Source organism: Mauremys reevesii, linkage group 6 (assembly GCF_016161935.1).
Source record: "Mauremys reevesii isolate NIE-2019 linkage group 6, ASM1616193v1, whole genome shotgun sequence".
Lineage (NCBI taxonomy): Eukaryota > Metazoa > Chordata > Testudines > Geoemydidae > Mauremys > Mauremys reevesii.
Genome location: NC_052628.1, coordinates 9,330,027 through 9,354,946, shown reverse-complemented (window position 1 = coordinate 9,354,946; position 24,920 = coordinate 9,330,027). Strand labels below are relative to the sequence as shown.

Here is a 24,920-nt window from a genome sequence, read left to right as displayed (position 1 = left end):
AGATTAAGACTGAACTCTCTAAACTAGATATTCTGATGAAAAACCAACCTTCTACACAAACTTCCTCATGGACAAACTTTACAAAAACTAGACAAGCCATTTACAACAAAAACTTTGCTTCTCTACAAAAGAAAAAGGACACTAAACTGTCTAAACTGCTACATGGCACAAGGAGCCACAACAATAGCTCCCTTAACCCACCCAACAATATTGTTAATCTTTCCAGCTATTCTCTTAGCCCAGCAGAAGAATCTATCCTATCTCGGGGACTCTCCTTTTGTCCTTCCAGATCCACGAATATGATACAGTTTTGCGGTGACCTAGAATCCTACTTTCGCCGTCTCCGACTCAAAGAATACTTCCAACACACCTCTGAACTACATACGAACCCACAGAATCCTTCCTACCACCGCTATAATAAAAAGGATTCTACATGGACTCCTCCAGAGGGTCGGAACAACAGACTAGACTTCTACATAGATTGCTTCCGTCACCGTGCACGGGCTGAAATTGTGGAAAAGCAACATCACTTGCCCCATAACCTAAGCCGTGCTGAACACAATGCCATCAACAGCCTCAAGAACAACTCTGACATCATAATCAAACAGGCTGACAAAGGAGGTGCTGTCGTCATCATGAATAGGTCGGAATATGAACAAGAGGCTGCCAGACAACTCTCTAACTCCACATTCTACAAGCCATTACCCTCTGATCCCACTGATGATTACCAAAAGAAACTACACCATCTGCTCAAAAAACTCCCTGAGAAAGCACAGGAACAGATCTATACAGACACATGCCTTGATCCCCGACCATGTTTTTTCTATTTGCTACCAAAGATCCATAACCCTGGAAATCCTGGACGCCCATCATCTCAAGCATTGGTACTTTAACAGCAGGATTGTCTGGCTATGTGGACTCTCTCCTCAGGCCCTATGCTACCAGCACTCCCAGCTATCTTCGAGACACCACTGACTTCCTGAGGAAACTACAATCCATCAATGATCTTCCAGAAAACACCATTCTGGCCACTATGGATGTGGAAGCCCTCTACACTAACATTCCACACGAAGATGGACTACAAGCCATCAGGAACAGTATCCCCGATAATATCACGGCTAACCTGGTGGCTGAACTTTGTGACTTTGTCCTCACCCACAACTATTTCACATTTGGGGACAATATATATCTTCAAGTCAGTGGCACTGCTATGGGTACCCGCATGGCCCCTCAGTATGCCAACATCTTTATGGCTGACTTAGAACAACGCTTCCTTAACTCGTTCCCTAACACCCCTACTCTACTTGCGCTACATTGATGACATCTTCATCATCTGGACTCATGGAAAAGAAGCCCTCGAGGAATTCCACCGAGATTTTAACAATTTCCATCCCACCATCAACCTCAGCCTAGACCAATCCACACAAGCGGTCCATTTCCTAGACACTACTGTGCTAATAAACGATGGTCACATAAATACCACCCTATACCGGAAACCCACTGACCGCTATACTTACTTACATGCCTCCAGCTTCCATCCCGGACACACCACACGATCCATTGTCTACAGCCAAGCTCTAAGATACAACCGTATTTGCTCCAATCCCTCGGACAGAGATAAACACCTACAAGATCTCTATCAAGCATTCTTAAACCTACAATACCCACCTGCTGAAGTGAAAAAACAGATTGACAGAGCCAGAAGAGTACCCAGAAGCCACCTACTACAGGACAGGCCTAAAAAAGAAAATAACAGAACACCACTAGCCATCACCTACAGCCCCAACTAAAACCTCTCCAGCGCATCATCAAAGATTTACAACCTATCCTTAAAGATGATCCTCACTCTCACAGATCTTGGGAGACAGGCCAGTCCTTGCTTATAGACAGCCTCCCAACCTGAAGCAAATACTCACCAGCAACCGCACACCATACAACATAAACACTAACCCAGGAACCTATCCTTGCAATAAAGCCCGATGCCAGCTCTGTCCACATATCCATTCAAGTGACACCATCACAGGACCTAATCACATCAGACACACCATCAGGGGCTCGTACACCTGCACATCTACCAACGTGATATATGCCATCATGTGCCAGCAATGCCCCTCTGCCATGTACATTGGCCAAACCGGACAGTCTCTACGCAAAAGAATAAATGGACACAAATCTGACATCAGGAATCATAACATTCAAAAACCAGTGGGAGAACACTTCAACCTTCCTAACCACTCAGTGACAGACTTGAAGGTGGCAATTTTGCAACAAAAAAACTTCAAAAACAGACTCCAAAGAGAGACTGCTGAACTTGAATTAATATGCAAACTAGATACCATTAACTGTGGTCTAAATAAAGACTGGGAATGGTTGGGTCATTACACCAATTGATTCTATTTCCCTATGTTAAGTTCTCCTCACACCTTCTATGGGCCATCTTAATTATCACTTCAAAAAGTTTTTTTTCCTCCTGCTAACGATAGCTCATCTCAATTGATTAGACTCTGCCTGTTGGTATGCGTACTTCCACCTTTTCATGTTCTCTGTATGTATAAATATCTACAGCTGCAGTTCTTACAGAGATGGATAGAAAAATGAAGTTACTTACCTATAACTGAAGGTTCTTCGAGATGTGTGGCCGATATCTGTATTTCACTGAGGGGTTATGCGCATGCGCCATGTGCCAGGAAGCAGAGCTTTTGAAAATAGTACTGTGTGGTAGTCTTCGCATGTGCTCTGAGCCGCTTTATGATCGCACCCAAGACAATAAAGGGCACAGCATACCGCCGGCATCTCCTGTTCTTTCTCTACCACAGAGCTGTTGAATCTACAGCAGAGGGGAAGCAGGGTGGGTTTGGAATACAGATAGGGACCACACCTCTCGAAGAACCTTCAGTTACAGATAAGTAATATTGTTTTCTTTTTCGAGTGATGGTCCTTTATTGTACTCCACTGAGGGTGATTAACAAACAGTACCTATGTGGGAGGAGACTGTGGAATGCAGGACTGCTACTCCATACAAAGCATCCATCACGGAACCATGGACTAGAGCATAGTGTGTGGAAGAGGTGTGCAACCAATTCCATGTGGCTGCCTTGAATATGTCCGTGAGGGGCATGTTGTGGAATGTGTCTGTAGCTGATGCTTGCACTCTTGTGGAATAGGCCCGAATCCCTTTAAGTGGGGATCGTCCCGATTATTGATAGCAAGATAGCAACGCGTAATGCACTGACACACACTTGGAGATTCTTTGGCTGGAAATGGCTTGCCTTATTCTCTCCGCTATGGCAACAGAAAGCTGAGGAGATTTCCGAAAGGGTTTTGTCCTCTCAAGATAAAAGCCAATGCCCTTCAAACATCTAATGAGTGAAGCCTTCTTTCCTCATTCGAGGTGTGAGGCTTGGGGAAGAAGGGAGGTAAATGTATGTGTTGATTGAGGTGGAAATGGAAAACCACCTTGGGCAGGAATTTGGGGGGGGAAGTCTTTATGGAAAGTGATGAAAGGGGGGTTAAGCAATCATGGTTCCCCGTTCACCAACCCTCCTAGCCAATTTAATGGCGATGAGGGAAGAGACTTTGATGGAAAGGAGAGAGTGACCATGAGGCCATAGGTTCAAAGGGGCAGATGTCAACAAGCTGACGGCAAGGTTAAGGTCCCGGGGGGGGAGAGGGACATAGGCTGAATGGGAGGGTATTTTCATAGAAGGCCCTTCAGAACAATGCAGTTAATGGATGGGTAAAGATTGAATGGCTGTCCTCCAGCAGGTGAAAAGCACTAACGGCAGCTGCATGCACCTTAATGGAACTGAGGGCCAGTCCCAAGTCCTTCAGATAAAGGAAATATTCCAAGAGTAGTGGGATGCCCACTGCTTCACGGACAAGGTTCTGCCAGGTAGCCCTGGTAGTCAAACGTGTCTATTTGGCTAGATACAAACGTCTTATGGACTCCTTCTTGATGCTTGAGAGGACATCTCACACTGCCGGAGAGCATTCCTGTGCTAGTGGAGTGTCATCCAAAAACCAAACCGTCAGGTGAAGAGTGTGTGGGCTGGGGTATCAGTTTGCTGTTGTTTGGGTCAGTAGCTCTGGGAACATCCGAAGCATGAGTGGCAGGATCTTTGACATAGAGAGAAGTGGTAGCCAAAACTGGCAAGACCAGAAAGAGGCGATCAGGATGGTTGTTGCTTTCTCCCATCTGATCTTGTGGATTATTCGTAGGGTGGAGGGGGGAGGCATAATTTGTCCAGTCAGACAAATTGAGGACTAGGATGAACTCAATCACAGGGGGGCCCTTGAACAACACTGGGTGCATTTGGTATTGTTGTGGGATGTGAAAAGATCCCTCACATCTTTTCCCCATCAGCCAAAGATGTCCGTGATTACAGAGTCATGCAACTCCCATTTGCGGTCGATGGCAAAGTTTCTGCTGAGAGCATCGGCTTTCATGTTCTGGGTAGGTAGGCTGTTGTCAAAAGAATATAGTATGTGATACACCATTCTCAAAGGTATGTAGCATTCTGACACATGGCTCAGGATCTTGTCCCCCCTTGCTTACGTAGAAGACTGTGGTGGCGTTGTCTGACATGACAAGAACGTGTTGGTCCTGGATGGTTGGTAGGAATGCATGGCAAGCTTTGCATGCTTATCGGCGTTCCAATATGTTTATGTGCATCCTGGCCTCTTGTGTTGTCCAGGTGCCTTGTGTCATGCAGTCTTACATCTGGGCACCCCAGCAAACACAAGAACAAACATTACTTCCAGATTACTGATTTCTACTACTGGATTGTTAGTGGAGGCTAGTGAAGCTCAGACAGCTTTAATGCAGTAATGTTCCCAACCAATCACAACAGGCCAGCCATCTCTTAGGCCATACTATAGCTGACTTGTGGCATGGTACTGACTTACTGGGACATCCCAAATGCAAATCAGATGCCTCACATCTGTTGCTTCATTGGTATGAAGTGCTGTCTAGTGGTTAGAGCAGAGAATCTCTGGCGCTTATCTATTTATCAAATGTGTATAACACCTAATGCCTCACAGATGTACTAAGAGAATTACTTATTGATAAAGTACTTTGAGATCCTTGGTAAAAGGCAGTATAAAGTACAAGAGAGAAGGATTATTAATGTTAGTTTTTCCTGAACCAAAGGACTCCCATTGACTTCAATGGGCACTAGATCAGGCTGCCAGTTACAACTTCTGTAACCTAAAGCAAATCACTTCACTGACCTCCATTTTTCGGTCTGTAAAATGGGGGCACACTATGGATGCAGAAAATTTCAACCTGTGAAATGTCAATAAAAAAACAAAGCCTCCCCCTTTCCTTGTTTTCTGAAAAACTCTCCTACTCATTTCAAAGAAGTGTTGTGCGGATTAGTTAATATTTGCACAGGGATTTGAACATGCAAAGTGCTTTGTAAGTGCCAAACATTATTATATTCTCCAGCAAGAAAATTGCTTCACTTGAATCACCTGAATCTCACTGCCTTTCTACACATACTTAACTACCCATACTGTAGTTAACAACTGCTTGCTGGGGGCAGAGGGAGTTTTCAAACATATCCTGGCCTATAAATGAAACAATAGTGACATCTACTGTAATCAATGGACATTTGAAGCAGAGCTCAGTCAATTAGAGCACTGTATTCTTTAATGCTTGCTGATTTCTTTGTGTGTCGATGAATCACTGGTCCCTGATGTTTTCTAATTTAAAGGTCATATTCGCTATGAAGGACAGATACAAGCCATCTGGCTGTTCTGTTGAAAATGGGAGGTTTTTTTAAAAATTGTTTTTCTAAGTGTGACAATGCGGTGCTCTCCTTATATCTGGAGAATGATGATCCCCCTTTGAGTTACTGGCTTTGAAATTGGTTGCAGATTTCAATCATTATTTAAAAAAATATAGAATTGCTTAATTTGAAAAAACACCTCACAATTAGCAATTACTGTAGCAGCTGCATTTTACTGAAAGCAAGCTGTGTTGGCAGGAAAAAAAGGGCATTTATATTATGATTACTAGTTATACAATGGCAGAGTAACATACATAAATTAAAAAAAAAAAACAAATGGAGTCCAGTGGCACCTTAAAGACTAACAGATTTATTTGGGAATAAGCTTTCGTAGGTAAAAAAACCTATTTCTTCAGATACATGGAGTGGAAACCACAGATGCAGGCATTATTGTAATGTTAGGGCAATCCCTATTCTGAAAATCTTCAGATTTAGCAGAAACAGACCAAAAAGATTAAGTGGAAGATTCAGAAAAGAAGGATTACCTTGCCGGGGGGTGGAGGGGAACGGCACCGCACTGGGGAAAACTTTTTCCTTCTCATTCTAGTTTTAATTGTGTGACATTCTGTGGGCAAAGTGGGTCTTTAGAAAGCACTACAACTAGGGGTGGCAAATTGCAAGCGAGTTCTGTGCAGAGGGGTGGGGAAGCATGAAGCAGGTGCTAGTCCCTGTGACTATTTCCTTTGTAAGTAGTGATGGGAGGAGAAGATGGGGAGACCAGAGGTGAGAAAGATTAAGGCTGCTAGTCTTCAACTATAGTCTTCAGAGCCATTTGTCACCTGCTGAAGCATCTGATATTATCAAATGCTGAGACTTCCTGCTAGTTGTAGTCAAGACTAGGAGTCTTAGGAGTGCTCCCAAGGCTGCATGCTCATTTTTTTGTGGGGGGTGCTGTGGGGAGGGGCACTATTCCCTGAGTTTCACTGATTTACCTTTCCATCGGGTAGGTGTTTCTATGTACTACATTTAGTTTTAGTCCTGTACAAATTTGAGAGGCAGCAGGAGAGCTTTTTTCCCTGAGCCTGAGGAGGTTCACAGCCTGGCATGTACTAATACATATATGGAAACAGAATATTTTTAAAGTTGGAAAATTGGGGAAATTTTGACTTGGAAAGAACTCATTTAACTTTCTGAAGTGCTACCCACAAAATATGTACAATTTAATTTTTGAACCTGATATTAAACATGAGACTGTCCAATTGTGTTAGCATCAATTTGCTTGCAGAGATTTGAACCTGAAAAAGATGGTTGTTATTGAAAATAAGTAAAAAGACAGGGCCTGATTTTCAGAAGTACTGTGCATCCACATCCCCAGCTAAAGTCACTGGAAGTTGTTGGTACTTTAACAATCAAGTCCATATAGTTCTGTATTTGCTGTCAGGGCCCCTAATGGGGCGGTGTGACCTAATGGTCAGCCAAGGATGGATTCAGGGCCGCAGTCCGAAGTCAAGCCAAAGGTCAGAGTCAGGAGCCACACCAAGGGTCAGTGCCAGGGAAGGAATCAGGAGACACATCAAAGATTAAGGCCTGGTCTACACTAGGAGTTTATGCCGAATTTAGCAGCGTTAATTCGATTTAACCATGCACCCGTCCACACCAGGAAGCTAATTAGTTCGACCTAGAGGGCTCTTTAGTTCGAATTCTGTACTCCTCCCCGACGAGGGGAGTAGCGCTAAATTCGACATGGCTATGTCGAATTAGGCTAGGTGTGGACGGAAATCGACCTTAGTAGCTCCGGGAGCTATCCCACAGTGCACCACTCTGTTGACGTTCTGGACAGCAGTCCGAGCTTGGATGTTCTGACCAGCCACACAGGAAATGCCCAGGGAAAATTTGACACACTTCGGCGCCTTGTGGATGTTCTGCAGGACCGCAGGCAGGAGGACAGAGCCCCCCTGCACTGTATCTGCAACCGCCCTCCCCCGCCACAAAGTCCCAAACCCCCCTCACCCAAAGTAACAAGAAGGAGGGGCGACAGGGGCCGTGAAAACTGTCACTGCACCCCTGCAGAGTGCACAAATACAAGAAGGCTCTCATTCCCTAAATGTTGAGAAGTCCTTCCCTTCCTGGCTCACCGAAGCCCCAATCCCAGTTTCATCCCCTAACTGTGTAGTTGATTATTAAAAGTAGTTTGCTGTTAATTACTATTTCCGTCAAGTTTTTCTACAGAAGACTGTCTGTGAAGGGGGTTGTTAATTGCATATGACAGTCACCTTTACCAGGGTACAGACACGGGGGCAGGATCAACAGCAGGTCACACACACAGTGCAGTCAGTAGGCACCCTGGTCCGTCTGGGAGGTGTTTTCCATGTTCTGTGTGGGTGGGGGGTACGTGACTTTGTGGCATGGAAGGGCGGTTACAGAACTTATGCAGCGGTCCTTGTCCTGGACCACAGAGCCACGCAGCAGGGGAATCTGTAACCGTCCTCCCCCGCCACAAGGTCATGTAGCCCCCGCACACAGAGTCCCGAAAAGGAGGGATGGCAGGCTCCGTTGAAACAACCAGTCCGGCACTGCAGACTGCTCTAGTGTAGAAGCGGTGTTAACATCACTGCACACCCTACCCACCACAGTCTGCGTCCCTGTTTCAACCCTTTAACACGAATTCATTAATAAAGAAAACGTTGTTAATTAACAATGTTCCATTAACTTTATTTTTAAACATGTGTTGGAAGGAGGGAAACGGGGTGAACGGGGTATGTAACCGCAGAAGAAAGTCAACAGTAACTGAAGCAGGGGCAGGTTCAGCTTCTCTGTAAAGAAACTGAACAGTCACAGGTTACCCTGCTCCCTGAGGAACCTAGCTTTCAAAGCCTCCCGGATGCACAGCGCTTCCCGCTGGGCTCTTCTAATTGCACGGCTGTCTGGTTGAACGTAATCAGCAGCCAGGCGATTTGCCTCAACCTCCCATCCCACCATAAAGGTCTCCCCCTTGCTCTCACAGAGATTGTGGAGCACACAGCAAGCTGCAATAACAATGGGGATATTGGTTTTGCTGAGATCCGAGCGAGTCAGTAAGCTCCTCCATCTCCCCTTGAAACGTCCGAAAGCACGTTGAATGATGACAGTTACCCAAGACCACCCTCGACACATTTTTCCCCCCAGCATGCATTGTGGGGAAATCCCAGAATTCAAATGGGCAGCGGGGACTGCGGGATAGCTTCCCACAGTGCACCGCTTCCAATGTCGACGCTTGCCCCGTTAGTATGGACTCACAATGTCGAATTAGTGTCCTTAGTGTGGACACACAAATTCGACTTTGTAAGGTCGATTCCACAAATTCGAATTAAGTTAAATCGAACTAATCTGGTAGTGTAGACATACCCTAAGACAGAAACTGGAGTAAGAAGCCATGCCAAGGGTCAGGCTGCAGTCAGTCAGAAAGAGTGATAACGGGAGCGACAAGTGGGAACCAGGCAAAGAAGCAGAACATTGATCTCAGGGGTCTGGTCACCTGCAGACCTACCAACTAGCTGCTCCGATAAGGTGTGGGAAAGGAACAGGAAGCTTTATAGCCAGTGGTGTCCAATCAGGAGTCTGCTGCTAGTCACCTGACCCAGCTGAGTCACTGGGTGTAGCCTCTGGTAGTGGGGTATTAGCTACAGTTCCTTCATCTTACTTTGCAGTGCATTGGTACAGAGGGCAAGGCTCTCACTCAGCCAGGCCAGGGTTCAAGACCCATAGCACCAGATGTCAAGTATCAGAGGGGTAGCCGTGTTAGTCTGGATCTGTAAAAGCAGCAAGGAGACCTGTGGCACTTTATAGACTAACACACATTTTGGAGCATGAGCTTTCGTGGGTGAATGCATCCGACGAAGTGGGTATTCACCCATGAAAGCTCATGCTCCAAAACGTCTGTTACTCTATAAGGTGCCACAGGACTCTTTGCTGCTTTTATAGCACCTGATAACGCTTACAGTTTATCTATCTTGGTAAACAGCAAAAGTCACAATTTGGCACTATATCTTCCTCTCTGAATAAAGGATGCAAAAGAATCTTCACAGATGAAGTAGGCAGGAAGCCGTGCTTCACTTGCTCTGTCCTGTGCCATAAACCATGTCAAACAGGAGTAATCTATACTTATTTTACAGAAAGCTGTACATGACACATGCTGCTATTTCCATTTTTTCTTCCCTATTCCCGTATTTCACAGCTATCGGACTCAAGTGATATCTGGGCAATTTGCTTTCAGTTAGATTTGAAGGTTGATTATAAAATTACATTCTGCCAGCTAGTCCCTTGAGATAGAACACATGCTACAGGAAAGATGATGATTCTTTGGAGAAAGCAGCCTCAATTTATAAAGAACTTGCCTTCCTGTCCAAACCTCAGCTTGCTGATATTTTCCTCTTAATTCTTTAGGTTTTTTCACAGCGAGAAGGAAAATACCATGTATATGGTGTTAACTATGGTTTAGAGGGTCATAATTTTGAACCTCTAGTTTCTCAATTAAAGGGCATCTCTAGTGACAATCAACTGTTAATCTCAAAATAAGCATTTTCTGAAAAAAGTCTACTTAAATTAACTCCCCCCCCCAAATATTCTATTATTTCACTATTACTATAGTAAAATCAAAGACTGATTTCATTCCATGGAATCTGCTATCATGCAGCTCCTTGTCAACTGACTGTCACATCCTGATTCGCACGAACAGGAAAAAAAGGGACACTGTGCTCACAATTCATCTGCATACACCTACAGGGAATATAGCAAGTGCACCTTCTTAGTACGTGCTTTGTTTATTCATGGAAAGGTGGTGGTGAAGTACAAGAATGAAAGGAAACTCAATCTGTAAAAAATGGCAGCCTCAGAGTTTATTTGTACTGTGTTTTACTTTGATTTTTCTATTGTGCCATAATGATAAGCATAACATCAGGGGTGAAGGAAGAAAGTTTTATATTGAGAGGTGTTTTAAAAGATCTACTAATTCAGTTTTTTTTTAAAATTATTAAAATAGAGGATTCTGAAGCTTTTTTGGGGGAAAAAAGCTAAAGAAGGATTTTTGGTGAAGTCCTCACCCACAAACCGGTAAGAAATAAGAGATATGAGATCGCTGATACCTTACACACTTACACTGAATACCAAATGAGTTGCTGCAGTCATGTACATGATCCCACCTCCTCCCATGTATTCTGAGAATGTATTCTTTGTCAGCTCAATATGCAAAGTTTGCAGGTTAGACTTGAACCCATAGCCTGGCAGCATGATGTCTTAACTTGCTGTCAGACATCTCTCTGGTCACAAACACGTTTGCATAACAAAATCTTTCCTTCCATCAGTGAGCTTCATAGTCCCTGCACCTCAACATGTATTGTTCACTGGAAACCAAGAGCTGTAATATAGTTGTAGATTCACCTCCACTAGCTTTAGCTAAAAGTAGAGTAATTTCAGATGTCTAAAGATAAACATGTTCCTTTATCTTCCAGTCCCTGCCATCTCTATCTATATAAACATAGTACTGTTAGAGCAATCTACATCCATTGATATTAACAGCATTATGGTTGTGTCTACTAAAATACTTCTGTGTGCTGGATCACTATAGCAACTGAATTCTTCATTACAGCAATTAAAGCATATAACCCTTTTCAGTAAGCCCTTCTTGCTTCATGATTATGAGCATCAGCTTTTTTTAAAAAAAAAATTGCATTCTACTTCCCTTAACCCCCACACATTTCATTATAGTTTAATCACCAAAATCATTAAAAAATATATTATTTTTCCTCTTCAAGTTTAAAAGAGGGTTAACCTAAACATTATTTTCTTGCTGAGTTTACTTCATTACTTCAGCCAACCCAGCAGATAATCATGTTTTTCCTCTCTGAATGCAGCCCTGCTGGATCACTAGCCCATCATTAAAAGTATAGCCATTGTAAAACCGAGAACAGCAGAATCTGAGTACTTACTTCGGTCCTAAATGAGAAAATGATGGTTGTGAACGTCCGTCTGCATTAAGAGGCAGAGGGGATTAGTTAGATAAACAAAATGTTTTTAAATTTTCACTTCAATCTTCCATGAAAGTGAAATTATGGCTGAAATGGCTATTGACTTTACTCAGACACCAAATGTAATTTAATTTTACAGGTCAGTCCAAAACGGATCTTTAGCTAATTTGAGTTTCTTGAAATATATATGGATTTTGTGTTTAAAGCTTCCAAAAAAAAAAATCAACTTGAAAACCTGAAAACATCTATTTAATTCTCTTACGAGGTACAGTATTATCTTGTTAAATTACTTTGAACAAGCTTGTCAATCAACATAAGAAAGATAAAACAGCTAGTTCCTTTGTTATTAGTATTAAAAAGCTCCCATAACTGATGTCAGACTGGCCATTGCATGTTTAGTAATTGAAATACAGGTATCTCCACAACAACAATCTTGTGTTGAATCTAGCAGTGATTTATCCATGTTCTACAGGGTACCACGGTAATGTTTCTGATGGTGCCTGATTTTTCATCAAGTTTTGCTAACAGCGTATAATTATTTTTTCCTTAAAGTAAAAATGAAGTCAACAAACCAAGAGTGTAGAATCTCTCTAAAAAAATCAATGTCACCGTAGCTTTGGATAGAACTATAGATTTTTTTGTAGGTCATAAAGCCAATTTCTGCCTTGAAGAGAGGACGTAGGTTCAAATTTTCCTTAAAGATGATTGGATCCTTCTATAAAATGGAATTCTCTCACAAAATCTAGTAGTGAATTCAAAGTGTAATTTTTAAACTATAATCATTAAAATCCATGAGAAGGAATGGTTCTCTTGGCTTCTAAGCAGTAGAGTGTTTTGAAGCTATAGAAATCTGTTTGAAAACCTGAATGCTGACATACAAGGACAAAAACAAAAAACAAATAACCACATAAGAAAAATGTGATTAATAAAGTAGCAGCAACAAAATTCAATCTAATAAAGGAGCATTAGTTACTCTTTTGAGAATATCAAGAATGAATCCAGACCATTTTACAGAACTGGTGACTATCTTGCTGTGCTGAGAAACCAAGATGACTTTAATATGCCCTGCTACTGTGGGTTTTTTTGGCTTAACTGATAGTTGTAAGCACTGTATTTCCCTTCCCAACAAAGCAGCATTTCAAATGATGGAACTGATGTGCTTTTCTTTTAAAGTATTCATTAAATAGGTTGCGGGTACTGTGTCAGTTATAGTATTTTACTGCAAGAGGCAGCTAGGAGGGAGAAACCACAGGACAGTGTGTCTTATGAAAGACGCAGATGCCAAGGTATTAATAAGGAGCAAGAATGCTGTATCCTAATTGGCAACGAACACTGTAAGAGTGAGTTTGATAAAAGCAATGTCAGGAAGCTCACGAGAGAATGTCCAAGAAGAGAATGAATACTATTAAGTCAAGCAACAGTGAACTCCTGACAGAGATGAATGAGATTAAAGTAAGTGGTATGTCAGAACCTGAAGGCTTCAGATGAGAAAAGGACCAAGACTTTTGAAATTTAGTAAGACAGCAAATTATATTTCTTGATGACTGTTTCCGTCAATGACAAAAAAAACCCCAAAACCTTGCACCAGAAACCCATAGGTTCTTGAAACCAGAATCTGACTTTATATAGCCCAGTCAGAGGGAATTCACTTGTGATGTTGGAGACCTAAATTCAAGTCCCTGCTCTGCCCAATTCAGACCATTTGTCTACCAGATATTCTGCGATAAATGTCTTGTTTTCTTCCATATAATATTTCAAAAGGTCTTTTTCTTGCTGATATGGAAGAACAACAAGTTCTGAAACCTTGATTTTTTTTCCATGAAACACAGCTCTGCTTTTTCGACCAGCCCTACTGAAAAGAGATTGAGCCAATTGTCTGATGTTACAGAAGAAGCCTGTGGCAGAAGTGGAATTAGAATACAATCCTCTTGGGTCCCCCAAGTCCGGTTACTTCATTAAAAAAAAAAAAATCTTTCCCCTTAATGATGCAATGAACTTTATTCTACTTAAAACAATTATTTGGATAGTATTGGTTATGTTAAAACATAAAAAAGTGTCCATTAAAAATAAAATTCTGACTCTCTCTCTGCATTATGGAGAACTCTCAACAGCCCACTATGCTGACAGAAAACTGCTGTTGAGGACAACAAATATGGAATATAAGTTTCTTTTAACATTCTTTTTATTGAAGTCTTGCATAGAACTAAGACAACAGGTATCTTGATTTACAGTGGAGGTTATAAAAAACAACATTTACCTACACGACCAATGTAACGTAATTAGGGCCCTACCAAATTCACAGTCCATTTTAGTCAATTTCACGGTCATAGGATTTTAAAAATTGTAAATTTCATGATTTCAGCTATTTAAATCGGAAATTTCATGGTGTTGTAATTGGAGGGATCCTGACCCAAAAGGAATTGTGTGAAGGGGTTGCAAGGTTATTGTAGGGAGAGTTGCAGTACGGCTACCCTTACTTCTGTGCTGCTGCTGTTGGTGGAGCTGCCTGCGGAGCAGGGCAGCTGGAGAGTGGCAGCTAAGGCAGAGCCTCCGCCAGTAGCAGCACAAAAGTAAGGATGGCATGGCATGGTATTAGCGCCCTTACTTCTGTGCTGCTGCCTGCAAAGCTGGGCCCTCAGTCAGCAGCCGCCCTCTCTGGCTGCCCAGCTTTGAAGGCAGCAGTGCAGAAGTAAGGGTGTCATGATACGGTATTGCCACACTTACTTCTGCACTGCTGCTGGTGGGGTGCTGCCTTCAGAGCAGGGCGCCCGACCAACTGCCACCACTCTCTGGCCTCCCGGTTCTGAAGGCGGCACAGAAGTAAGGGTGACAATACTGCGACTCCCTAAAATAACCTTGTGCCCCCCAGACTAACATTTATATGAATAAGAATACTCCAAGGTAGAACAGTTAATGTGACTTTACATAAAATAAAATAAAATAAAAAAAACACTCATGCTTCAGAGATCAAACCAACTTAACTAGTGGGGTGTTGACCTCTGACTGTTTCTTATGTTTCCTAACTACCTTAAGATTGCCAGATGCAGGATGACACTATAGCACAGTGATCCGCGGGCCGAGGAATGTGCTGGCCACCATTTCCCGCCGCCCCCATTGGCCTGGAGTGGTGAACCGCGGCCAGTGGGAGCCATGATCGGCCGAACCTGCGGACGGAGCTGGTAAACAAAGCGTCCGGGTCCGCCAGGGTGCTTACCCTGACGGACTGCGTGCCAAAGGTTGCCGATCCCTGCTATAGCAGTATAATATCAACCAGTGTGTATTGCTTATGAATTTGAAACTTATGTGTAGCCTACCTTGGGAAAGAATCTGTGATAATCAATGGACATTACAGGAGTGGAAAATATCTAGTGTCGTCATTTAACATGGCTACTGGGGATTAAGAGACCGTCACAGGGCTGTAGTTTCTCTCACATTTACCAAGAGGTTTCCTGCACTTTTTTCAGAAACATCTGGCATTTGTCACTGTCACACTGGATACTAGCCTAGATGGACCACAGTTCTTATCCAGTATGGCAATTCCTACATTCTTATGAACATAACAGATTGTGTGCACGATGATGTGTTGAAGTTCCATCTATTTATACATATTAGTTAAACTATGATAGTCCCTCTAAATGGTAAAATCCCATTATTTGGGACACTGGACTGGATTATGGACTAATACGTGTAAAATAGCAAATATTCTTGTGCTTGCAGGTGAATACACTAGATGACTCAATAGGTATTTTCCATCTCTAACTTCAGTGATTCTATGAATTGCCTGAGCTCCATCATTTTGGGAATGAATAGTCCAGAGGTCATAATTACATGTAGATTGCCCTATCTGAACTACTTAAGAACATTAGGAAGTACACAATCTGTTTATCTAATAAATAAAGTTTTGCGGTTACCTTTTTCACAGTCTTGTCGGGTTCAAGAGCAATATCTGGAATGTTTGCATCCACCATGAGGGAGAACAAGTTCAAGATCAAATTGGAATACCTAACGAGAAGAGCAGAATAAGTAAGAAACATTTTGTGAACAATAGTCTCCTGTATTAGTCTTTTTCCTTATTTAAGTCATTTTTCACACACCACCTCTGCCTTGGGCAATGTAAGTTGGTAATGCTCAAAAGAGACAATTTGTACATAACGCATTAGTTGGGTATGTATTCTTGTTATGAATGCAATGGCCCTGCAGTTTGCTTTGCACTGAAAACTTTAACCTTTGTATCTCAAAAGCTGGAGCATGGATATGCTCCATTTTTGTTTCTTTTAAACATCTAAAAACATTGAGGAATATATAGCTGGAGATCTATGTAATACAGATTATAGCAGCAAATATTTCTGGAGTCAAGAACATTAATCTCTCTTGTACCTTTCTATTCCACCTGACATACAGAAGTACACTAGATTAAAGGAACCTCAAAGTGTATTTTTTAAAAAAGGGACATTCCATGCAATAAGCTATTGAAGTCTTTACAAATAAAAAAAGATTTTTTTAAGATGTTGTATGGGAAGTTGTCTAAATAGGATGAATATGTCCCTTAACCACCTGATTTAACCAGACTTAAGACTGCAGCTGCTCAGTAAATCTGTAATAACTTGGGTAAGTATGCTGCACATCTGAAATACAAAAGGTCATTTATCACCATTAAAAAGAAGCAGCACTGCAGCTGTCAGAGTTCCAATTTAACATGCTGTGGTTGGAAGTACTCATGAATTTTTTTTAAAGACCACCATTTTGCCATTGCAGGAAATTAACTGCAAGTCATTATTTTAGAAGATAATTTCCGAGCTGTCCAACAAACTGGAACCTTCCTTACTCTACCCACAGAACTAGTTTTCTCCCCTTTTGGGAAAAAAATGTGAACCTACTCAATTTGGAAGATGCCTTTGAAAAAAGCATTTTAAGAGCTTAGAAGATGATGGAAAGGGAATTCAAAAGAGCGAAATAATTTTAGTACAGCTTCTGAATACAAATGACAATGATCATATGCATCAACGTGTAAATTGTCTGATCATTTTAGTATCATACAAAAGAAGAAAGGACAGGAGTGATCTCCAAAGAAAACAATCCGATCATAAAACCGTATTTATTTTTATGAACTAACAGTACCCTCTTATGTATCAAAATGTTTACGTTTCCACTGTGTGCAAACCTAAGAAGTTTGTTATATGCAGAGCTGATAATCACTGATTACAGTTAAGGTTACCTGACACTTTCCATTATGAGATCTATTTTATAAATGACTGAACTTTGCAAAGTTTAACCATTCAGGCTGAAGTTTTCAATGCTCAGTGTCTGCCTCAAGCTGATTGGGGGGGGGGGGGGGGGGGACAGGGGGCGAAAGGGGTAGCGGGATTTCTTGGAAACTGTTGAAACAACATTAGGGAAAGATAAGTTTTGGACATCTTAAAAAAAAAATCTAACCACCATTATGCTGAGAAGCTCTATTGCTCTATTCCCTCTTTTAAGCAGAGCCATGATATTCAGCAAAGCAGTTGCCTGGGTGCTAGAGATGTGTCTTTTGCAATCCTCATAAAAATGTGCCCACATTTGTCCAAGTTGTAAGCCTTTGAATTATCTCAGTTCCCACATGCTCAGCAGACACATGTTAGAGTTTGGCCGCTAAATTCTCTGCAGGTTCTGTACTGAGCATACTCCTGCTATGCACTGCAATGCCAAAGTTCCCTTTTGTGAATCTAGCCCTTAAACCAAAATATTCAGCCATTACATTTCAAGACCCTTTTCTGTACACTGCTGTTATTTTTGCCAGTTCTCTGTTCTCAGGATTTCAACCAATCATGGAATGCAATAGAAATAAAATATATTTTTAGAACATTCATGTACTTTTAAAATTTGTGAAATGTATATTATACGGATTGGACAATCTACCTCATTAACGTCCAAAGTTTTAAAGAGCTGCATCAGCCCCAAGACCATGGTTATCTGCATACTAACACCTAAAGAGTATTCTACAAACTCACTTCTCTTTTATAGGCAGAAGAAAGATTCTTTAACAAATCTCACATTCATATTTGAAGTTGTTTTTACCGGGGGGGGGGGGGGGGAGAGGGGAAGGTCTTACCTTCTTTCTACCATAAATATTTAAATAACCCTTCTGAATTAGTTGAAATGCAATCTAAATTTTGACACTTTTTTGTTTCTTCAACTATCCTTAACATGTTTTATTTTTCCTAACCAGACTGTTTATATTTTAAAAGCAATAAGCTTTCTGCTCATTATTCCTGCTGCTCTGTGCCCTTGCTCAGCCAAACTAGACTTTTTGCCATTCTGTCTATTTGGATTTTACTGGCATGCATTTCAATTGCAGCCCTTCCAACTGTTTCTATATTTCCCACTTCTATGCACTTGATTTCAAATACATCATAAAAACACTATAAAAACTCCTTAGACGATTTCAGATTCCTTCAGTGTCAGCTTTCCTGAAGACAAAGGCTTGTGTTACTTCTGCTGTGCTCTTATAAGCATTTCAGATCAAATCAATTTGTTAACATTACATCCTAAATGCACCTCAATTTTAATCTTATTACTTATTACAGGCTTCTTTCCCAGCTGGGGTCCTAAACCAGTTGAGCCTTTAGGCTCTTCAATAAACCATGCAAGAATGAAGTACTCCATTAGCTAACTTCAAGTCATATGTTCCTAACACTATAGGGATAGGGCTGAAAAATGTGAGAATCCCTATAATCGTGCATTTAAAGCCTTGGTTTTCCTGGCCTTCAACTCCTACAAACCGAGGATGAGTTCACAGAGGGATTACATTGACTTTAGGTCTGATTTCCCTGAAACCAAAAAGGAATCAGTAACAATTTTAAAAGTCCAATATCTTAAAAACCACCAGCGTCATTTACAACTTTTGAACTACGTACACTATTTGTTTCTACTCCTGGCAAGCTGAGGCATTAAGTGGATCTTAATTACTGCATCGTTCCAATTACCATCTTTTATTTTTTTCTCCATCCTTCTGCCTCACTTGCAACGATTAGCATCCAGCAATGCTAGCACTCCAAACAAAAACTTGGAAACTGTTTCCAAGCTTTCAATCTATGAAGCACAAATCATTGACTCTAGATGTAAGAGAATTTGACTGCTAAAAAAACCAAAAACCCACACACACATCACAGTTGAGTTAGAAGGAAATTATAAATTCCATCTAGGCTGACAATTTTAAATTTGGATTTCTCACATTTTATCAGGTCTAATCACACTTATGTGGATCAATAAAAACAAACACTTTCAGGACCAATACAAGCACTTTTCAAGCACTGGTCCTGAATTCATGTTCGGGGGGGGGGGGGGAAGGAAACTCTGAATTTATGTCAGACTGTTTACTCGGAAAGCCCCAAATCAATTAAAACAAAAAATATAAAGCAAAACATATTTTCATGAAGAACATTCAGGTTCTCTCAAATTCTCATATTGCAGGTCAGTAGATATGTAACCTGGGAATCTCTATGAAGTTTCTCTAAACTGTTCTCTTCATCACTGCCAACAAACGCTAACTAGACATTTTTTTCTATATGAGCAGCAAAACTGTTCTCTCTTACTTTACACTCCTTGCTTCGTGTGACTGAGTCATGGAGTTTCTATGCTTTGTCAGTAAGGCCCTGATTCAGCAGGTATTTAACTATGTGCTTAAGTACCTTGTTGAGACATGGCCTATATATCCCTGGCTCTGATGAGTCCCTCGTTTACCATTTCCCATCTACTTTAGAATAATAAATTTATGAAAGGGTGAATACAAATCTAATTGCCCCAGGAATAATCTGAAACAAAATAAAACACAAATACTACAAACAAACAAGACAAAACAAAACACCTCAAAGGCACTTCTCAGCAAGGCCAACAAAATTAAACTGGACATCATAAGTCAAGCCACTTTGGAGATAAACCACAGAAATATTATGAAATTTTGCAAAAAGTAATGGACAAGAACTTTGTAAATTAATATCACAGCACTATGACGCCTGTTTTTCCCCCCCAGCATGTGAAGTTTCAGGGACTTTGTTTTTCTTTTGGTGAAGTTTGGGGTGAATGGGAATGAAAATTAGACTTGCAATACAAAATTTGCTTCAATCTTAATTGGCCAAAAAGCAAAAAATAGGTTAAATAACCTGATTAATTTATACAACTGTCAGTGTATCAAACACATGTTTATGCCAGCCTGCACAATGACAACAGCCTAGTCCTCCATTCTCTAATCCATTAGCTTTCTCCATAAGTGCACATTCCTGCTAACGGTTATTTTGAGTCACAGATGCTAAGAATGTGCTATTAAGATCCATATAGTATAGTCCTTATGCCTTTCACATCAAGAGCCTAAGAATGTCTATGAACATGACAGATTTATCTAGAATAGCAAGTTAATATTTTTATTTGTATAATAAAAATACTTTCACATTAAACTGTACATATATTGAAGAAATAAAGTATCTTCAAATACAACTACAATCCTAAGGATTTAAACTAATTTTAAAATGCTAATTTTGTATAAAAATTACTGGATCAGTGCACACCATGCTACTAAGTATGTCCTCTGTTGCCAATCATTGTGTTAACTAGTTAATTCAATGGATAATCTTGCAGAAATTTAAAAGCTTTTTCCATTGAAATAGCGAACATCAACTTACATCTCTTTAAAGAATCTATGGAAACATAGGAAATGAGTACATTTTGTATAACAACTTCAGTTCTCAAACAATTTTGACTTATACTTTGCATGCAGAGTACACAGGTTAATCTCTTCATGATTATTCTCTGGAGTGATGGGAGTTATTGTGGCTGCTGATTAATAACTTGTCTTTGTTTTCTCATTGTACTGAATTGCTGCTAATCCATTATCTATGACAGTTTATAAAGGTAGTTACTTTTTTACTCCTTTCAATAAGACAGAAGACGTTTTACATTTCTTCAGCAATTATTTCACATTATCTTGTCTGCCTCCTTTCTAAGATCATCACTGTTCAATATACTTTTTTTCCTAGGCTTTGGAGTATTTTATACTAGACAATCCAGATACTGAAGTGGAATTTGTATATCTCCATGGAAGACTTCCTGAATCACTTGGCAAATAGAGAAACTGTTCACCTGCTCACTGTTGTAACAGGACTGGAGGGCAACACTGAGCCATTCTGCCACCCAAAGGACAAACAAGGCAACATATTTTAACTGAATTTTGTAGAGCATGGTAAAAAGGTGCTTGGCAATGGAAAGCAAAAGTCTTATTTGTCCACAAGACAGACAATGGCAATGCAAGCTTCTCCTATCCTGTGCCTGAACTCTGAAAGAGGACATTCTAGTGGCAAGGAGGTATTGTGGTAGTCTCTATGCCTGGTCAAATCTTTTTGAAGATTCTACTATTGCCAACATTTGACAATGAATTCTGAGAAGTGAATACTTATTCTGCAGGAACAGGACTAAGATTACCAAATGAACTCACATAGTCCACTGACCAGCCAACAGAGGATACATGTTTTTGGCTGTTACTAATCTGAATTTGGGAGCTGTGGTCAAAAATTGAAAGGCTCTGTATTTCATCAATGATCATCCAAGACACCAATTTGCCTAACCAGAAAACTTTCCAAGATTTGCTAAGCAACAGAAGAACACATCTCCTGAATACATCATCATTTACCACCTTGCAGGAGTGTTGCAAAACTAAATTAAAGAAATCTGAGATCTTTGGAAAGAAGATACTTTATAATGACAAATGCTACAGAAGGGCAGTCAGTGCCAAAAGCGTGATTAGAACTCAAGAATTCCCATCTCTTAGTCTCTCTTCTTTATAGCATCGTGGACACCAATAGGAGTATATATACGTTTTCATGTTTTCGGGGGAAAAAGGCACCCCCCCCCCCACCGTTGATCAAGCAATTAACACAGAAATAGCGTTGCTACCTGCGGAGATGTAGAAAAGCTGTATAACACTGTTTACGGAACTCCTGGTACTGCTCACTCTGAGTGCCTCCCATACCTTCCACCATTTCCTTATTCAGCTTCATTGGGGGAGGCAGAGGCTTAGGGTCACGACCCAGAATGTAACCAAAATCGATGTGAAACAGTTTACCTGTATTAGGCAAAAAATGCAAATGTGTAATTTTATTTTCTACAATTAAGTTTAATACAGTAAAAAAAAAATAAAAGTCTTGGTGCTAGCCTTTAAAAATCAATCAGCAGATATTAACTGAACCACACTTCAAAGTTTTATCCAAGTATCTTTGTGAATGCCCTTCATTGTAGATTCTAAGCATTCAGATTTTGGATTCTCTCAATTCCAAATTATGTTCGTTTGAGCTGAAAGCTAGCCTCCTAGGTCCATTCAGTTATTGGCATCTTTGCCAATGTTTCCAGTGTGTGCACCACTTGAGGTTGTGCCATATAGACATTTGCCCATAGGTAACTAAACTGAGATAGAACTTATTTTACATAGGCCATTAAACAGATATCAGATGGTAATTTTAAAGAAAACTCTGGGGATTAGTGATAATCTATTCCACAACTGTATATTCACTAACTGAAAATACTCTTAATGTAGATTTTACATTGCTTTTAGTTCTACCACTGATTGCTCACTCTCTCCCCGTAAAGAGTATTGTTTTAACACTACAGCTTTGTGATTCTTGGGAGGAAGATAAGCCTCACAAGCCACAGTATGGAACAGAAGATTTAGATCCCACTTGAAATCATTGACCAACAAAATGGTTTGAAGCTGTTGAAAAGTAAATTCTCTAACAGGTGTCTGAATGTGGTTAAACTCCATGTATATAATTAACGCTGTTCACTCTGAAAATGTTCCAAAGTTTAGTGCTACAATTCGAATTTTAAAAGTATATTTAGAAGCTCATCTAAGAGTCCATTTAGTAATTTACTTTTCTTTGTACTAAAATGCAGTTATTACCTCATCTTGATTATTACCCAAATGGCTTTCCTTCCAATATTACTAAAGACCTAGGCTGACCAGTTCCAGATTTGAAAAATATGTATGGCCCTGATCCTGTAAACACTTTGTGACACAGGGAAATCATCTTAGATTCAAAGCAATAGGTGGTTCACCTGTCTGTGAACCTCAGAGGAATGTGAAAAGGCACCAATTTGCAAACCAATCAACTTATAAAGTGTAACTGAATTGTTAAATTTGGCTATATCCTGTTGCTTATTTGCTATTATGCATGCGCTATAGTAATTAACCGTAGGATCAGAAGAAATATTAATGCTATTGTATCCACTTGTTAGAATGGAACAAAGAAAGATGTTGTCACACATGGCACACGTTCCGTTAATTACATTTACACTAAGTTTACCTGTGATTGCTATCTCTATATTTAATTAACCCTGGAGCAATGTGTGTTAGCATGTAGTTGTGAATTCATTTGTCTAAAGTTGCTCAGCAAGGAGGAACACTGACTTCAAAGCATAGGGCGCTGCGTGCTCAACAAAGTGAAATCTACAGACACATGCTATGCTAAAAACAGATGGCAGGCTATTTTCAACTATAAATACTGGACTTTGGGAATGATCTTGTCATCGCTTGATCTTTTAGGATGTTGTCAGGGAGCTTTCCAGATACAAGACAGAGTTTCCCATATCCACTTTGGGAAAACCCTGAGAGAATTTATGAAAAGACTATGAGACTAGCAGATTGCTATATCACTGCTTTTATTTTGAACCTACAAACCCTAATTCACCTGTAATGTATTTTATCCACTTTAATCTTGCTATAACTCATTACTTTTTCCTAATTAATAAATCTTTAATTTTAGTTTACTGAAGGATTGGCTACTGTGTTGTCTTTGGCAAGATCTTGAGCATATTTTGGGTAAGTGACTGGCCCTTTGGGGCTGGAAGTAATCTAGAGAGGTGAATTTTGGTTTTAATAACCTTTCATCATTAAATCCAGTCTGTCTGGGTGGTAAAGTAGGCTCTGGAGAGCCTAAAGGGGACGGTCTGTGGCTTCATGGTAAAACTATAGTGATCCAGGAGTACACTTTTGTTACTGGCTAGGTGAAATCTAATGATCCAATATACCATCAGTCTGGCGTGTCTGCCCTGATTTCTGACATCTGACCTGAACTTGGCACTCTTAGCTATGAGCCATTACAAGGAACCATGACAGACCTTTTCACACCTTTGGCTGTAAGAACAGAGTAAATCTATGCAAGATCAGGGCCTATGCAAATTTAGAATTCTATTCACACATTTTGTTTGTAATAAAAAAAATGAACAGCATTGTCAATGTGGTTGTTTACCAAGAGATGCAAACTCTCTCATGTGGTACTAACAATTATTACAACTCTCAACCTCACCTTGGAAAGTGAGCATTGCCAATGCAGTACCAATACTTACACATAGTCAACATTTAAAAATCATCAGAAAGTTTGTAAACCGCTACAAATGAAGAGTTATTCAATAACCTTTCATATATACAGAATAAATTCTAATTCTTCTCAATTTCTAGGCGGTCTGTCATACTTATCTTATTGTTACTTGCTAACTCGCATAAGTCAATCGCACATTAGGAAAAAGGTATTCTTGCAAAATATTTTGGGGAAAAAAAATCTCCCAATTTTGTCCAACTGATAGATCTGCTCAATATTTCGATGAAAAAGCGAATACATTTTTCATGATTTTTTGTTCAAACTATCTCCAATAAAACTGAACCCAAGTGCGTAAACAAGGTTGGAAGGAGTTCAGAAAAGCAACAATGATTAATGGACTAGAGAGACTTGATTTATAAGAAACCATTAGAAGAACAATATATGAGTGAGTTTTTGCCTAAATGATGGCTAAAGCAGGATGAAGGGAGACTAGAACCTTTTGAAACTAGTACTGTGGGGAGAAGAGAGGGGAGAGGAATCATTTAGAGTGGTCCGAGGAGGTCCATATCTTGAAAATTTAAGCTGAATATGAGGAAGGTTTTCTACAGAAGTCTATTAGCCAGTAGAATAGCTTCTCAGTGGAAAAAGTTCAAGTTCCATCATTACAGTAATTAAAACCTAGACAGAAACAGCCAAGAGGATGAACTGTAGGGCATAGAGGGAAGATCTTAAAACCAAGTATATTCAAGATGGAAGAGACCTAGTATGATTTCATACAGTTTGCACCACATGCAGTACCTAACATACACTGAATATACATCTAGAAAGCCTTTTTCAAAATTATATAT

General features: G+C 40.3%; 1 protein-coding gene across 1 annotated transcript in view; it reads right to left on the bottom strand.

Moving 5' to 3' along the window:
• PIK3C3 (phosphatidylinositol 3-kinase catalytic subunit type 3) overlaps positions 1 to 24,920 on the bottom strand; it is a 131,159-nt gene that overhangs the window by 20,064 nt on the left and 86,175 nt on the right. Inside the window, exons 22-23 of the mRNA XM_039545351.1 lie at positions 21,656 to 21,824; positions 15,643 to 15,733 (exon numbers count right to left, since the gene is read on the bottom strand). Of these exons, the coding sequence (XP_039401285.1) occupies positions 15,643 to 15,733; positions 21,656 to 21,824 (260 nt within the window). The remainder of the gene's footprint in view (positions 1 to 15,642; positions 15,734 to 21,655; positions 21,825 to 24,920) is intronic.